Raw genomic sequence first — 18,108 nt, forward strand, 5'->3', positions numbered from 1 at the left:
CATGCATTTTGTGTTGCCAGTGCCAGTGGACAGGGTCGGATCCAGTGCCTGGTGATCAGAAGTAAAGTAGCATGCATTTTGTGTTGCCAGTGCCAGCAGACAGGGTCGGATCCAGTGCCTGGTGATCAGAAGTAAAGTAGCATGCATTGTGTTGCCAGTGCCAGCAGACAGGGTCGGATCCAGTGCCTGGTGATCAGAAGCCTGTGGTCGCCGTCCTACCAAGTCTACCCCAACGGTCGCACCAGGGATCTCCTTCTTTTCCTGGAGACTGCTCTCAAACACCTGGACACACCACAGGTATGCCGTTTGTATGCCCAGTACCATCTGTTCTGTATCATTAATGTGTGTGAGTTTGTATGCCCAGTACCATCTGTTCTGTATCATTAATGTGTGTGAGTTTGTATGCCCAGTACCATCTGTTCTGTATCATTCATCTTGTGTGTGTGTTTGTGTGTGTGTGTGTATTACGTGCGTGTGTGTGTGTGTGTGTGTGTGATATCTTCATGCGTCTTGGCAGTCAGTCATATTGTCGATTATTCTGTGTGTGTGTGGTTGTGGGTTTGTGTGTGTGCGCGCGCGTGTGTGTGTGTGTGTGAGTGTGTTCATCTTCATTTGTTTGGTGGCCACAATTGTCTTGTCGATTATTCTGCCGTATTAGGGATTTTACGTCAAAATAACAGGGGCCCGGTAGCTCAGTTGGTAGAGTATTGGACTTGTGATCGGAAGGTCGCAGGTTCGAATTCGGGCCGGGACAGACACAGGTCAACTTTATGTGCAGACCCAGAGACGGAAGCCATGTCCCACCCCCATGTCACCACAATGGCACGTAAAAGACCTTGGTCATTCTGCCATAAGTGCAGGTGGCTGAATACACCCAAACACGCAGACACCTGGGTAGCGCGACTCCGTTGCTGCTAGCTTTCCACTGGGAGGAAGCGACCCGAATTTACCAGCGATGGGACAATAAAGTAATGAAAATGAAAGAAAAAAATATAAGAGGACTAAAAACTGAATAAAACTGTATGTATGTATGTAAATCAAAGTGTTAGTTTGGTTTTTGTACTTTGGGGCAAAAATGCACTTACTAAACCTTGTTTCATGAAGAAATGCTTATTGCCTTGTTTCAAGGACTATGCATCTGCTTGATTCTGCTGACTCAGGGTGTGTTTTTTTAACAGTCGTGCTGGCAAGAGTTGGTAAAGCTGGTTTCCATGGCAACACAGTGCTGCCACCTGGTGGACAACAACTGGCAGTACACTGCAGGTGGTCTGGTGGACCGATGCAGCAGTGCTATGGTTCGAGACCTGACACAGGCCATCTCAGGTATGTCCCCCAAAGTGCTGATTGTTGAAATAGTCCTCATTTTCTTTTTGACTCACCTGAGTAATCGGTTAGTCTTAAGTACTGAGCTGTGTCCGACCGTGGACAGAAAACTTAACATTGAGGTTATCTCAGATACTTTTTAAGCTAGAACTTTGAAACTTCTAGGGTTTGATGATCTCCCTAGTTTGGTTGACCCTCGTCAAATTTTGGGGTCACAGCAGGGTTATAGAAGTTTTAATTGTTAACCCTTTTGCTGCCTGTAGGACGTCAGCTGATGTCCTGTGTAAACTGCTTCACGGGCAACAAACCATTCAATAAGCAACAAAAGAACAAGAACAAAACAAACAATGTGTGTGTGTATGTGGTGTATTCAATTATACATCAAGGGGCCAGGGCACACTATAAGTTGTTAATACAGGTAACTTTTCTACTTATAGTATGTATGATTGACTAGCAGACAACCCCGTAATATTTGACATGGATACAGAAATACAGTGGAACCGCCCTTTTACGCCTTCTACAAAACATGAGAAAATGAGGTCTTGAAAAGGAGGGAGTCCTAAAAACAAAAAGTAAAATGGGAGCGAATTTGCAGAGATTATAAACAGAATTTGAGAAAAAGTAAGGTCTTAAAAGAGAGGAGGTCTGAAATTGGGGGGGGGGGGGGGGGGGGGGGGGGTGTTGGTCTTAAAAATGGGGTTCCACTGTTTCAGATGATTGACTAGCAGGCAAACCCAATCATATTTGACATAGGTACAGAAATATCATCTGTGTTTAATTGTGCCAACACAGGTGGAGGGATATCCAGCAGCAGGCAGCTGCAGCAGGTGTTGTCGTGTGTGTCACCGCCGTGGTTGCTGCGTCAGGTGTCTGCCGTTCTGCTGGAGGAGTACGACGATTACCTGGTGCCTGGCGGACTGACCTCCGGCCCCGTCACCCTTCAAAACATTGTACGTCATAGGTGGAAGTGTTGCACAATGCAGGTTAACGTGCTGTGTAACCAAAGTTTTAGGGTTTACAGTGTGGTTACCAGACTCGGAGGACGATAGGTCAGTCGGACCTAGCATGAAAATATGTATAGGTCTAAATCAGTAAATGTCCTGGCTATACAAATTTGCCTTGTACGTGTAAGAACTATTGGACGGTTGACCGTCCAGCGGTCAGACCAATGCATCAGGTCAAAAATGCATGTGTAAATGACGGAAGACTGGGGCTTGAGAACAACACTCAGTTGGATGTTGAATCTCTTCAAAAGTGCTTCCCATCCTGAACTCAGGTAAAATGAGTTCCTTCCCTTCGGGTCTCATTTATCCCTGACAGGATCGATTTTTTTTACATATTTAGAGCTTTTCGTAATGTGTTATTGATAATTATAAAAAGATTCGTGATCATCGATAATGATTTTTCATGGTGTTGTGTAATTTTTAAATTACAAAGGAATTGTTATGTAAGACAGTTTCAAGCGAGCTATCTTTCACGGATGTACTTACTGTGCAAACAACTCTAAATATGGCAAAAGTGTCATGTGATAATCAACTTTGTCACGTGATCATAACAAAATGGCTACGGCGTGGACACCGGTTAAAACTTGAGTAGATGTGTCCTTTGTGACAATGAAAAGACCCGAGTCCAGCCATAATTATACGGTTGTAGGCAAAGTAGGGTGGAAAAATGAACAGCTTGGTGAAATGATTGAGTCTCTCAGTGGAGAATCTGTTCGTCGAGAGATGGAAGAATCGGCCATTCTGCAATTAATTTCGTCTTTTCTCAGAAACATTAGCGAAAAACATATGGGAGATAACTCTGTATTCTTGTTTTCATAGATTTCGGCTTTTAGCTCCTTTACTCCGCGTAGTAATGATCCATCCTGAGTGAGAGCGTGGACCGATGATTTGACAATGAAGTGCTTCCCTGAATGATGCTATATCCCACGCTGTTGTTTTACTAGATTTGCTTTGGATACTTGTTAAAAATTGCATGTGGTTAACTGTAAACTGCTCTGTGCAGGTTTGAATTCCTGCGTTACGAGTTACAACATGAGCCATGAGGTTTCGTTTGAAGCAAAGAACTATATGGAAGTGAGGATGCACATGTATATTTCAAAACAAACTGTTTGCAGGTTTCAAAGTTTTTCTTCCTCCTGCCTAAGCTGTCTGCACAGAGCAAAAGGTAACACATGAAAGGAGCTGGTTTACTGCTTGAGATACAGTGTTTTGTGATACAATGTAGTGTGATACAGTGTAGTGTGATACAGTGTAGTGTGATAGTGTATTGTGATACAGTGTAGTGTGATGCAATGAAAGGAGCTGGTTTACTGCTTGTGATACAGTGTTTTGTGATGCAGTGTATTGTGATACAGTGTAGTGTGATACATGTGTAGTGTGACACAGTGTAGTGTGATACGGTGTAGTGTGATACATGTGTAGTGTGACACAGTGTAGTGTGATACGGTGTAGTGGATTGGATTGGATTGGATTGGATAAGATTTATAGTCCAGTGAGGTTACCCTCATGGAAATTCGGGCTGCTTTCTCCCTGGGGAAAGCGAGCTGCCATAGATACGGCGCTACCCATATTTTTTTTTTTTTTCCTGCATGCGTGTATTCATGTTTCCTGAGACTTAATGCCGTGTGAGATGGAATTTTTTTTTACTTTATTCCAAGTCCCACGGGTATTTGATGGACATTTTTATCTATGCCTATACAATTTTGCCAGGAAAGACCCTTTTGTCAATCGTGGGATCTTTAACGTGCACACCCCAATGTAGTGTACACGAAGGGACCTCGGTTTTTCGTCTCATCCGAAAGACTAGCACTTGAACCCACCACCTAGGTTAGGAAAGGGGGGAGACAGTGTAGTGTGCTACAGTGTAGTGTGCTACAGTGTAGGTCTGTGTGATACATGTATTGTGACGCCGTGTATTGTGATAAATGTGCAGTGTATTGTGATACAGTGTATTGTGATACAGTGTATTCTGATGCAGTGTATTCTGATGCAGTGTAGTGTGGTACAGTGTAGTGTGATACAGTGTAGTGTGATGCGATGTATTGTGATACAGTGTATTGTGATACAGTGTAGCATGATACTGTGTAGCATGATACAATGTATTGTGATACCGTGTGTTGTGATACAATGTGTTGTGATACAGTGTAGTGTGATAGTGTGTAGTGTGATGCCGTGTATTGTGATGCCGTGTATTGTGATGCCGTGTATTGTGATACATGTACAGTGTATTGTGATACAATGTGTTGTGATACAGTGTAGTAACTTGCATTCTCCCAGTAAGGTAATGTATTGTACTAGTCGCAAGCCCCTGGAGCAATTTTTTTATTAGTGCTTTTGTAAACAAGAAACAATTAACAAGTGGCTCTATCCCATCTCCCCCCTTTCCCCGTCGCGATATAACCTTCGTGGTTGAAAACGACGTTAAACACCAAAGAAAGAAAGATACATTGTAGTGTGATGCCGTGTATTGTGATGCCGTGTATTGTGATGCCGTGTATTGTGATACATGTACAGTGTATTGTGATACAGTGTATTGTGATGTGTATTGTGATGCTGTGTATTGCGATACATGTACAGTGTATTGTGATACAGTGTAGTGTGATACAGTGTGGTGTGATACATGTACAGTGTATTGTGATACAGTGTAGTGTGATACAGTGTGGTGTGATACATGTACAGTGTATTGTGATACAGGGTATTGTGATAGAGTGTTTTATGATAGAATGTATTGTGATAGAATGTATTGTGATACAGTGTATTGTGATGCCGTGTATCGTGATACATGTACAGTGTATTGTGATACAATTTCGTGTGATACAGTGTATTGTGATGTCGTGTATTGTGATGTCGTGTATTGTGTTGCCGTGTATTGCGATACATGTGCAGTGTATTGCGATACAGTGTATTGTGATACAGTGTATTGTGATACAGTGTACAGTGTATTGTGATACAGTGTAGTGTGATAACGTGTATTGTGATAACGTGTATTGTGATAACGTGTATTGTGATAACGTGTATTGTGATACATTGTACAGTGTAATGTGATACAGTGTAGTGTGATACAGTGTAGTGTGATACAGTATAGTATGATACAGTGTAGTGTGATACAGTGTAGTGTGATACAGTGTATTTCAAACTGCTTTCTGTGCAAACTGTCTCAGTGGTGAAAGGGGCACACCAGTGTAGAAGAACCTAACTTTGCAGAAGTTTGGGGTAAAAGTTTGGCTGAACATTTATCCTGTAGCTATGAAAAGATGGGTCCCTTATGTCTTGGGAAATACCAGAGAGGAGGAAGACCCTGTTTTACTCAGCAAATGCAGATTGTTTGTCATTTCTTATGGTCTGTAAAGAAATGCAGAGCTGCCAACTGCTACACTTTCAGAGTAGCATCAGCGTAGCAATTGCTCTTAAAACGTAGCATGCTACACTTTCAGAGTAGCATGCTACGTTTTAAGAGCAATTGCTACGCTGATAAGCCAAGCTAAAGCTTGCTACGCTTAAACAAATAATCTTAAGCATGGAAAAGTTCCCTCTGTTTTGTGAGTCCTGGTACTCCTTTCTGCTTCCCACTCCGTGTAGCGGTCATAAATTAGGTGATATAACATTTTCTACACTGAAAAGTGTCCCTGCAGATACTCTCTCATGGCCATTTTATGTTCCTGCATTCTAATGAAACTCTATTAAAAATGTTTATTCTTGTGTAAGATCGCATGGATGCGGATGTGGGAATACATTTTAGGAAATGCTACACTTAAACACCATTTGCTACACTGAAAATTCCATAAATTCTGAATTGCTACACTTAAGGCTTCACGCGGGTCTGAGAATAGCACTGATCTCCCTTTGTTCATTGCAGTGTAAATGTCAGCCCCAGGAAGAAAGTGAAGAAGGAAGACAGTGTGAAGGATGAAAACAAGGCTCCTCCTGCTGGTCTGACCGCTGACAAGATCAACAAGAAAAACCATAAAGGTACGACTCAGTACTATTTGTTGTTGTCTGCTTGTTCTCATCTGTGGCTGGAAGCTAAACAACGTTGACTGAAGAATTGGACACTGGTGCAGGATTATAACGTTGAAAACGACGTTAAACACCAAATAAAGAAAGAAAGGATTATAACGTAACATTACAGTTTGTGAATGTGTGTGAGTGTGTTTGTGTGTGTGGGGTGTGTACATGCGTGTTATGTGTGTGGGTGGAAGAGTTTTAGACATTAAACAAAGAAAGACAAGGTTTAAGGGTCAAATAGCGTTTGCAAACATGTCTCCTGTTGCCTTACTGAGGAAGAATATGTGTTGAGTCACTTGTGTTTGTCTTGCAGGAGAGACCATGCTGCACAGGGCGGCCATCAAGAACAACATCTCTCTTCTGAAGCAGTTGCTGAGTGTGCCAGGTAATGACACAATGGCTATAGCTATTTTACTTGTCAAGTCTAATCTAAACAGCATGGACTCTTGAATCTTTGCATAGTTTTACTTATGATTTTTAGCATATCCATCTGCATACTTGCTTACAGACTGACTTAAAGTTCACTTGCATATAACAGCAGAAACTTGAAACACTTGCCCAGAGCTTTTTGGGGGAGGGTTGTTGTGAAATGGGAATGGGGGAGACAGACCTGGCAACCCATACGATTTCGCCGTATTCTGTACGCATGATTGTCGAGAATACGGTCAGTGGGAAAAAAATACGACGAGAAAAATTCCTAGACTACTTTTATTCACAAGCCCATCTTGAAGCCGATCCAGTATTTTAACACATGATTACAGTTTTTGTCAGAAAAAATTTAAACAAGAAGGGCAAAGCCCATACGACTCACATGCTTGACCTTGACAGCAATGACATCATACACTAAGAACTGCTTTACACATTTTTCCTACCAAAATACATGTGACCTTGACCCAAGGTCAAGGTCATCCAAGGTCATGCAACACAAAGCTGTTAATTCAAGACATAGGAAGTACAATGGTGCTTATTGGCTCTTTCTACCATGAGATATGGTCACTTTTAGTGGTTCACTACCTTATTTTGGTCACATTTCATAAGGGTCAAAGTGACCTTGACCATGATCATATGTGACCAAATGTGTCTCATGATGAAAGCATAACATGTGCCCCACATAATTTTTAAGTTTGAAACAGTTATCTTTCATAGTTCAGAGTCAAGGTCACTTCAAAATATGTATACAATCCAACTTTGAAGAGCTCCTGTGACCTTGACCTTGAAGCAAGGTAAACCAAACTGGTATCAAAAGATGGGGCTTACTTTGCCCTATATATCATATATAGGTGAGGTATTGAATCTCAAAAACTTCAGAGAAAATGGGAAAAATGTGAAAAATAGCTGTTTTTTAGGCAACATTTATGGCCCCTGCGACCTTGACCTTGAAGCAAGGTCAAGATGCTATGTATATTTTTGGGGGCCTTGTCATCATACACCATCTTGCCAAATTTGGTACTGATAGACTGAATAGTGTCCAAGAAATATCCAACGTTAAAGTTTTCCGGACGTCCGGACGTCCGGACGGACGGACGGACGGACGACTCGGGTGAGTACATAGACTCACTTTTGCTTCGCATGTGAGTCAAAAAGGATTTGTTTTAAATGTACATGTATAAGTAAACTTAATTAACGATGTGGCGGACGCGTGTGAAGCATGTTTGAATCATGGATGTTCAAATGCTGTGTGGAGTACGCTCATTTTTCTGAAAATACACCAAGTTTGTTTGAGAATACTCTAAGTGCAAAACAGGGGTTCTCAGGTCTGGGGAGAGGTTATGTTACTACTTTAGATGCTGTGTTTTTATCGTCTGTTGAGAATTTTGGGCGCAGTATTTGTAGGACTACTATAGCAGCTTTCCCTCTGTTTTGACATTGAGATTGACATAAAATGAAGTTTGTACAAATGATGCAGAGAAGGTCTGAGAAGGTACAGGCATGTAAGGGACGGGGTCTTAACGTACAGGTCTTATTGTCTGCTGTTTGTGACAGGTGTTGATGTCAACGCTCAGGACTACGCTGGATGGACGCCCTTGCACGAAGCTTGTAACCACGGCAACACAGAGTGCGCCAGGGCGTTGCTCAAGTTCGTGCCTTGTGCCACCCTGCACAGCTTCTTCCAGTCAGGTGTGTTTCTCTCCACGCCACATTCATCACGCGCTTAAGAAAAATACCCTACTCAGCGTTAAGCACTTTTGCAGTGACACTACAGGGGAAGCTACTGGAAGGGTACTAACTCAGACCATCGGAAACTATTGCCACGGTTACATAAGCAAAACTGCCGTTCTCGTTTCTGAGTTTGGCACTTTTCCGTTTTAATACATTAAGACTTGTTTGGAGAATGTGAAGGTATGCGAAAGCTTCTCGGGGTTGTTGTGCAGTTGTGCTGAATGAAAATGTTGCTGTCAGCTCTTTATCTGGTGCGTAAACCGCTGTCAGCTGCTCGAGATAGGCAGTTTGCAATTTATAACTAAAATGAGATAGGCAGATTGTTCAGAAACCAAAGAAGTATTGAGCGCAATAATGGAACATTGCATGTGGTGGATCTCGAGCATTCATAAACACCTGAATTATTTTTCTTGCGTTTGAAAAAAAAGGGACAACTTGTTTGGTAACCGTTGTGTCCTCATGGCAAACTACAATGACTATATGAGTATATCAAGCATGAGCACCACTACGAGTTGGAAGAAATACATGTAATTGTGTTGATGATAAATGGTTTTCAACGCCCTCACGGTTAAACCATTAGCAGACCTGTTTACCCTTACGATTTTGGCGTAATTTATTACGATTTTCTGCAAAAAATACGCCATTCCGCTATCCGTGTCAAGACTACGATTTTCATAAATGATAAAAATGTTTAAAAAAAAAAAATAATAAAAATTTTTATTTTTTTTATTTTTTATTAATTCACATGTTTGGCATTGTTTTTTTCAATGGCAAAATGGGGTGAAAAAGCACAGGACTGACCAGAGATCATGTCTGTCTGATGAGACGCTGGAGAGCCTTCTAGTGGTGAAATCTCGCCCTCACTCATTCGGCAAGCGCAAGTACAGTAGAGAAGCGCTTGACACACTGAAAAGGCCTATACTTAGGCTACTACGAGCAAAAGAAAAAGAATCAGTGATGCATGTGCTTTTGATGTGATCTTCTTTGAAATTATGATGACTACAAAAACTGACTGATGTGTTTTGTTTGTGAATGATGGATATATGTGCATGATTGCGTTTCGCAGACACAGTTGTCATGTGCGTTGTAATTGGCGACGAATGCTGGATGATTACTATTTTTGTGCCAGGATTACTATTTTTGGGGCTGAGCATTACTCCAAAACACTTATGGGGGTAAACAGGTCTGCATTAGGGGCATGTTCCCAGATGATTTAAAAAAATAAAAAATAAATATAAAAATAATTGTGCGTGTTACACTGTGCAGGTAAGCGTGGCAAGCTGCGTAAAGTGGATCTGACGTTGGCCAATGAGGAGGGAATCACAGCATTGCACGACGCCGTAATGTCCAATCAGATCGCTGTCGTCAAGCTCCTGCTCAAATACAGGGGTAAGTCAAAACTTCTTCACCAGCTTAAAGGTTGGGGATTTGAGAAATGCGTGAGATGGAGATTGAGTGAGAGAGAGAGTGTGTGTGTGGTTGGTTGGTTGGCTATTTTTTATCGTCTCGTAGTGCGTGCGCGTGTGTGTGTGTACATGTGTGTGTAAGTGAACATTCTATTGTCTGTACACATGTTTGGTTATTTCTGTGTCAATTGCTTCTTGTCTATTTTATGCATACACATGTCCGAGTAGGGTGTGGGTATATAAATCCTCCCAAAGTAAAAATAGTATTTGGTTGTAATTTTGCAGGTTCAAGCCTGCTGACAGCCAAGCCATCAGATGAAAGTGTGGTTGTGATTTTGCAGGTTCAAGCCTGCTGAATGCCAAGCCATCAGATGAATATTTGGTTATCATTTTGCAGGTTCGAGCCTGCTGACAGCCAAGACATCAGATGAATATTTGGTTATCATTTTGCAGGTTCGAGCCTGCTGACAGCCAAGACATCAGATGAATATTTGGTTATCATTTTGCAGGTTCGAGCCTGCTGACAGCCAAGCCATCAGATGAATATTTGGTTATCATTTTGCAGGTTCGAGCCTGCTGACAGCCAAGACATCAGATGAATATTTGGTTATCATTTTGCAGGTTCGAGCCTGCTGACAGCCAAGACATCAGATGGATATGTGGTTATCATTTTGCAGGTTCGAGCCTGCTGACAGCCAAGCCATCAGATGAATATTTGGTTATCATTTTGCAGGTTCGAGCCTGCTGACAGCCAAGACATCAGATGGATATGTGATTATCATTTTGCAGGTTCGAGCCTGCTGACACTGACAGCCAAGCCATCAGATGAATATTTGGTTATCATTTTGCAGGTTCGAGCCTGCTGACAGCCAAGCCATCAGATGAATATTTGGTTATCATTTTGCAGGTTCGAGCCTGCTGACACTGACAGCCAAGCCATCAGATGAATATTTGGTTATCATTTTGCAGGTTCGAGCCTGCTGACAGCCAAGACATCAGATGGATATGTGATTATCATTTTGCAGGTTCGAGCCTGCTGACAGCCAAGCCATCAGATGAATATTTGGTTATCGTTTTCCAGGTTCCAACCCGCTGACAGCCAGGCCATCAGATGAATATTTGGTTATCATTTTGCAGGTTCGAGCCTGCTGACAGCCAAGACATCAGATGGATATTAGGTTATCATTTTGCAGGTTCGAGCCTGTTGACAGCCAAGACATCAGATGAATATTTGGTTATCATTTTGCAGGTTCGAGCCTGCTGACAGCCAAGACATCAGATGAATATTTGGTTATCATTTTGCAGGTTCGAGCCTGTTGATAGCCAAGACAGATGAATATTTGGTTATCATTTTGCAGGTTCGAGCCTGTTGACAGCCAAGACATCAGATGAATATTTGGTTATCATTTTGCAGGTTCGAGCCTGTTGACAGCCAAGACATCAGATGAATATTTGGTTATCATTTTGCAGGTTCGAGCCTGCTGACAGCCAAGACATCAGATGAATATTTGGTTATCATTTTGCAGGTTCGAGCCTGTTGATAGCCAAGACAGATGAATATTTGGTTATCATTTTGCAGGTTCGAGCCTGTTGACAGCCAAGACATCAGATGAATATTTGGTTATCATTTTGTAGGTTCGAGCCTGCTGACAGCCAAGACAACGCTGGGCTGCACTCCCCTTGATGTGGCCACCACGGAAGAGATGCGCCAAGTTCTCAACAGAGATAGTCTGGATGCCAGCCTGTCCCTGGATTTCAGTCTTTCTCAAGGTAAATTGATGTCTCTTTTCATTCTCACAATTTTGAAACTCTTGACATGCTTTCAAATTGAAGACAGAATCATCAGCGTACGTTTTATTGAGTCACTTGAGAAAAAGTGACTCTATGTAATCGGTCAGTGTTAGTCTGTCCGGCCGGCCGGCCGTAGACACCACCTTAACGTTGGACTTTTCTCGGAAACTATCAAAGCGATCGGGCTCATATTTTGTTTAGTCGTGACCTCCAATGACCTCTACACTTTAACGATGGTTTCGTTGACCTTTGACCTTTTTCAAGGTCACAGGTCAGCGTCAAAGGAAAAATTAGACATTTTATATCTTTGACAAAGTTCATCGGATGTGATTGAAACTTTGTAGGATTATTCTTTACATCAAAGTATTTACATCTGTAGCCTTTTACGAACGTTATCAGAAAAACAAGGGAGATAACTAGCCTTTTCTGTTCGGCAACACACAACTTAACGTTGGGCTTTTCTCGGAAACTATAAAAGTGACCGGGCTCAAATTTTATGTGAACGTGACTCATTGTGTTGTGAATAGCAATTTCTTCCTGTCCATCTGATGCCTCATATAATATTCAGAACTGCGAAAGTGACTCGATCGAGCGTTTGCTCTTCTTGTTTAAAGACTTTTCCTGTTGTTGGTTTTCAGTTTCTATTTGATCTTGTGTCACATTTCTGTGGTAGTAGGTTGTTTTGGGGGTGCTTTTTCCTCTGATTTCGTTTTTTGTATGAAACTACCTTTTAACAATCAAAAACAAGTTGCTTTTACTCTTTAAAGCATGTATCTTCAAAGGGAGAGGGGAGGGGGTGGGGAAACAGAGAGATGCTAAAGCCAAGGATGGACAGAAACAAGATCACAACAGAAGCAGTGCTTAACGGTCTGATGCTGCAGCTTATGCTGATAGAGAGGTGTGTGTGTGTGGGGGGGGATGCTAGAAACAGATGCTAAAGCCAAGGATGGACAGAGACAATTGTCAAAACTTTGTGTGTGACATCAAAAGGCACACACAACAAAGACGCCTTTTGAGTTCCTTACATGTTGCCTTCGTAAAAATCATCCTCACCATTTCTTTCCTTCCAGAGTCTTTTACTCAGGACATGGACAGCAAGGAGAGAGAGTCTGTCCCTTCGTCCTTCATGTACAGAGAAGTCCTGGACAGTTCTGCAATTCCGGACAACAACAGCGGTCCCGGCAGCAGTACCAGCAGCGGCACTCAGCTGTCTGCTTTGCTGGAGGAATCTCGCAGATTTCTCACCCTCCTCACCTTCCTCCTAACATCTCACATCCAAGTTCAGAAACAGGAGCGACGGATGCAGCAGAAACGACAGGAACAACAGGAAGAGAAGCAGCAGCAAGGGCAGAAACAAGCGGAAGACTTCGAAGAGAGGGAGTTGAAATTTCACGCTCAGAGTTTGCGAAGGCACATGAAGAAGATCACGACAGAAGAAGTGTTTAACGGTCTGACGCTGCAGCTTACGCTGATAGAGACTTTGTTGGTCAATTGTGGTGCTCACTGATAACGTGAAGAAGGTCACGACAGAAGAAGTGTTTGACGGTCTGACGCTACAGCTTATGCTGATAGAGACTTTGTTGGTCAATTGTGGTGCTCACTGATAACATGAAGGAGAGACTGTGTGTGTCGGAGCATATCTGTGAATACCTATGAGAAAAAGACCTTTGGCTGATTGTGTGCATCGCTGTATGCATGTGTGTGTGTGTGTGTGTGTATGTATTTGTCTCAGTAGCTATGAGAAAGAGATCATGCGTTCAAGTGTGCTGGTTTGGTCGTGTGTGCATGTACAATCATCCGTCGCTTGTTTTGTCAACATTTGCTGGGTTAATAGAAAATTTACATTCGTGTTCAGTTCATGGAGCTCAAAATAGAGCTTAGGCATTATTTACATATGTTTTATACATGTATGTGCATTTTCTTGTACAGTGATGAACACTTTTTGTCACTTGAGCATCTTCACATTTTGTGACAAGCGTTTAAAAGGGTTCAAGTCTTCCTTACAGCTACATATACTTCATAGAATGTCTAGTGTGACTTTGAATGCATATTATGTAAATGCTGATTTTGCAGCTCATTATTTTAACATCACGTTTTGTTTATACAGTACCTGGAGCAAAAGTAAGCCTTTTGGACAAAACACGCATTTCTCTGTAGCTCTTTTAGTGTAGTCAGTTACACACTAGATAATCTTAGTTGAATAGTTTGTTGTTTTTTGCACTCTGGCAGCTGTTTTGATCAAAACCAGATTATTTTTCTTCCGGCTTTTGTTTGGTGTCATCCAAGTCTGCCGCATTGGGACAAGGCAGACTGGGTTGTGGCAGACTGAGACAAGGCAGACTGGGTTGTGGCAGACTGAGACAAGGCAGACTGGGTTGTGGCGGACTGAGACAAGGCTGTCTGGGTTGTGGCAGACTGAGACAAGGCAGACTGGGTTGTGGTGGACTGAGACAAGGCAGACTGGGTTGTGGCAGACTGAGACATTTCTTTCTTTATTTGGTGTTTAACGTCGTTTTCAACCACGAAGGTTATATCGCGACGGGGGAAGGGAGACTGAGACAAGGCATACCGGGTTGCGGCAGACTGAGACAAGGCAGACTGGGTTGCGGCGGACTGGGATGTAACCTTTTGTTCTAGCATGAAGTTTATTAGTACTGTGGTACCTGTGATAAGAAACACCCCCTGAAGACTGGCCAAATTGTTCCTACATGGTAGGCATCCGCTAGTGACAGGTACCTTTGTCATGATAAGTGATGAGGGGACCACAGGCAGTGTCCTCTCGCCTGAGTAGTCCGTTATTCAGGCCTGGGAATGATACACCTTTCGTTGTAAATATGACGAAGTCCTTTTCTAATAAAAATCCTTAAAAGGCAAAATGTTCCCGTCAGTACGCCCAAACCAGTTTTACTCATTTACTGGTTATTGCATGTATTACTGTATTGATCGTATACAGTGTTGTGTACAGTGGATGTATCACTGACAGTATTCAGTGTTGTTTCCAGCTGTTCAGTCTCTGGTCATTGACGCATACTTTTTTCATCTGAGGCATTGGTCTGATCCCTGGACGGTCCCGTCAGATAGTTTTGACCTGGACATTTGGACATAAACATATTTTAAATCCATGTCCAATTGACCTTTTTACCACGCATTGTGTACACATTGTTTTGCATTTAAGCAGTTTGGATAATGGCCTGTAAGTTCTTGATTCATGATTTCAGAAAGTTTTTTTTCACCCAGTGTTTGAATTCAAGTTTGATGACAACTGAAATTAAATATCAGCCTTTTTGATTGTACCAAAAAGTGTTTTGAATTTATGAAATCGGGTCACTTTTGGGAAAACATGTCAATGGATTACAAGGTTAGTCTTTTGTTCTAATTTTTTCAGTGTATCCCATTGGTAATGAAACTGGCTGAAATAAGAAGATACAAAAAGAAAAGAAAACAAGTCGCGTAAGGCGAAATTACTACATTTAGTCAAGCTGTCGAACTCACGGAATAAAACTGAACGCACTGCATTTTTTCACCAAGACGGCATACTCGTAGTTTCGTCAGTCCACCGCTCGTGGCAAAGGCAGTGAAATCGACAAGCCAGAATAGTGCGGTAATGGTCGCGCTATTCTGTACCTCTCTTCGTTTTAACTTTCTGAGCGTGTTTTTAATCCAAACATATCATATCTATATGTTTTTGGAATCAGGAACCGACAAGGAATAAGATGAAATTGTTTTTAAATCGATTTCGGAATTTTTAATTTTCAGAGCTTGTTTTTAATCCGAATATAACATATTTATATGTTTTTGGAATCAGAAAATGATGAAGAATAAGATGAACATAATTTTGGATCATTTTATATGAAAAAAAAATTAATTACAATGTTCAGATTTTTAATGACCAAATTCATTAATTAATTTTTAAGCCTCCAGGCTGAAATGCAATACCAAAGTCCGGCCTTCGTCGAAAATTGCTTTGCCAAAATTTCAATCAATTTAATTGAAAAATGAGGGTGTGACAGTGCCGCCTCAACTTTTACAAAAATCCGGATATGACGTCATCAGACATTTATCGAAAAAATGAAAAAAACGTCTGGGGATATCATACCCAGGAACTCTCATGTAAAATTTCATAAAGATCGGTCCAGTAGTTTACTCTGAATCGCTCTACACACACACACACAGACACACATACACCACGACCCTTGTCTCGATTCTCCATCTATGTTAAAACATTTAGTCAAAACTTGACTAAATGTAACAAGTCGCGTAAGGCGAAATTACTACATTTAGTCAAGCTGTCGAACTCACGGAATGAAACTGAACGCACTGTATTTTTTTCACCAAGACAGTACAGCTTCGTCAATTCCCGCGAGAAGGAAATCGCTCACCTCCCACGTGCAAAATGCAGTGATATGCACACGCCAGAATAGCGCGGTAGCGTATTGTGCTAAGCAGGAAAGCACGCTTTTCTGTATTCGTGTTAACTTTCTGAGCTTGTTTTGAATACAACCTATCATATCTATATTTGTTTTTGGAATCAGGAAACGATAAAGAATAAGATAAAATCATTTTTTGGTCGATTTCTTAAATTTTAATCGTAAGACTAATTAATCTATTTTCGTTAATTGTGATCACATTTTAAGAGTAATCATGACATATGTATATATTTTTAGATTCAGAATGTCATGAAGAATACGATGCAATCAATTTTAAATCTGTTTGCGAAAAATCGATTTTAATGACAACTTTATTGAGCAAACTCATTAATTAATTTGTAAGCCTCCAAGCTGAAATGCAATACAAGTCCGGGCGTCGTCGAAGATTACTTGACCAAAATTTCAACCAATTTGGTTGAAAAATGAAAGCGTGACAGTGCCGCCTCAACTTTCACGAAAAGCCGGATATGACGTCATCAAAGACATTTATCCAAAAAATGAAAAAACCGTCTGGGGATATCATACCCAGGAACTCCCATGTAAAATTTCATGAAGATCGGTCTACACACACACACACACACACACATACACCACACCCTCGTCTCGATTCCACCCTCTACGTTAAAACATTTAGTCAAAACTTGACTAAATGTAAAAAGATGGAGGCAGAATAGGAATGCATGTTAAGGAGGACTTGTTTGTTGATGAGTTTGGATTGTGATTTGATTGTGGAACTGCCTGGTAATTTGTCAACCTTGTTCACTTTGTGTGTGTGTGTGTTTTGCGTGCGTGCATGCGTGTGTAATACAGCATACATGCATAAGTTGAAATAATGAACAGTATTAATCTCAGGGTTTGCAAGGGATACTTTGTCCTCTGCTTACTTCAAACATTTAAAAAAAATTCTTGTCAGCTGACTGAAATGTGTTTATGTATTAATGTATACAGCTTTCTATTACACAATGGCATTTTTAGCGTGACATGTTTGTGTGCATGTTCCTATTTCTGTTTATTGCAGCACCACTGAATAATATATCTTGCGTGTCATTTTTTATGTCTGCAAAAAAAAAAAATTGAAGAAACAAATACATTATTATTTTCATGTCTTTTACCATATTTTGCTGTTGTGGTATAAGTCTATAAATCCAACCAAAACATTATCACATTGATTCGCACTGTTCTTGTTATGTCACAGAAAGATCTTCTGTAAGTTTAAAGCAATAAACAGAAAGAAAAGCAAAACGGGTATTATTGTGTCTGTCAATATTGTTTTTTGTGCGTACAAACACACTCTCACACACTCTCTCTCTCACACCCACACAAGAAAACAGAAAAGTTGCCTCTGTTATCGTGTACATGTATTTACCACCATACCCAAACGTGAAGATGTCTCACGGTGTACATGCGAGAAACCCACCCATTTCCGTGCACAACGTGGAAGAACAATGACAAATAATATCAACACAAAACAAAAAGCAACAACGGGGGTTTGATATAATGAAACATAATGAACCAGCGAAAGGTGTAGAATTCCAGTTCTAAAATGACTCGCTCAATTTAAGGCCAGAAGCAATCTTTGTTTGTTTATTAGTCTTGTTCTTTGGGTCATATTGAAACCAAATTTGTTATCAAGTTCTGTGGATGGTCCACAGTTGCAAGATGCTTATGAAATTTTCACTCCGTGGTGTAATGCTTCATTCAGAATAAGACCCGAAAGAATGCTAGTGTGTAACCCTTCTTTTTGTCACTTTTAGGACTATCCAACCAGTTCTGTTATCAGTCTTATGCACCGTCCACAGGATTACTGTACTCGCCAAAACAACGACGACACAAGACGATAACGAATTTTCGCTTCTGGAAGCTTCATCAGGAAAAACAAGAACACAAAAGACAACAAAAAGCAGACGCAACACGGAACAAACAAGGTTTGAAAGAAAATGGAGGGGAAACACGCAAAAAAGGGAAGGAACTGAGAGTTACACGAAACCAGTC

General features: G+C 41.2%; 1 protein-coding gene across 1 annotated transcript in view; it reads left to right on the forward strand.

Moving 5' to 3' along the window:
* The window catches only part of LOC138967505 (platelet binding protein GspB-like), a 36,016-nt gene extending 18,658 nt beyond the window's left edge, over nucleotides 1–17,358 (forward strand). The window contains exons 8-17 of the mRNA XM_070340067.1: nucleotides 159–297; nucleotides 1,179–1,323; nucleotides 2,116–2,273; nucleotides 3,443–3,492; nucleotides 6,184–6,296; nucleotides 6,646–6,717; nucleotides 8,316–8,450; nucleotides 9,759–9,881; nucleotides 11,534–11,668; nucleotides 12,760–17,358. Coding sequence (XP_070196168.1) covers nucleotides 159–297; nucleotides 1,179–1,323; nucleotides 2,116–2,273; nucleotides 3,443–3,492; nucleotides 6,184–6,296; nucleotides 6,646–6,717; nucleotides 8,316–8,450; nucleotides 9,759–9,881; nucleotides 11,534–11,668; nucleotides 12,760–13,196 — 1,507 coding nt within the window. The 3' untranslated portion in view covers nucleotides 13,197–17,358. The remainder of the gene's footprint in view (nucleotides 1–158; nucleotides 298–1,178; nucleotides 1,324–2,115; nucleotides 2,274–3,442; nucleotides 3,493–6,183; nucleotides 6,297–6,645; nucleotides 6,718–8,315; nucleotides 8,451–9,758; nucleotides 9,882–11,533; nucleotides 11,669–12,759) is intronic.
* The last annotated feature ends 750 nt before the right edge of the window (nucleotides 17,359–18,108 follow it).

This window comes from Littorina saxatilis, linkage group LG5 (assembly GCF_037325665.1).
Source record: "Littorina saxatilis isolate snail1 linkage group LG5, US_GU_Lsax_2.0, whole genome shotgun sequence".
Taxonomy (NCBI): domain Eukaryota; kingdom Metazoa; phylum Mollusca; class Gastropoda; order Littorinimorpha; family Littorinidae; genus Littorina; species Littorina saxatilis.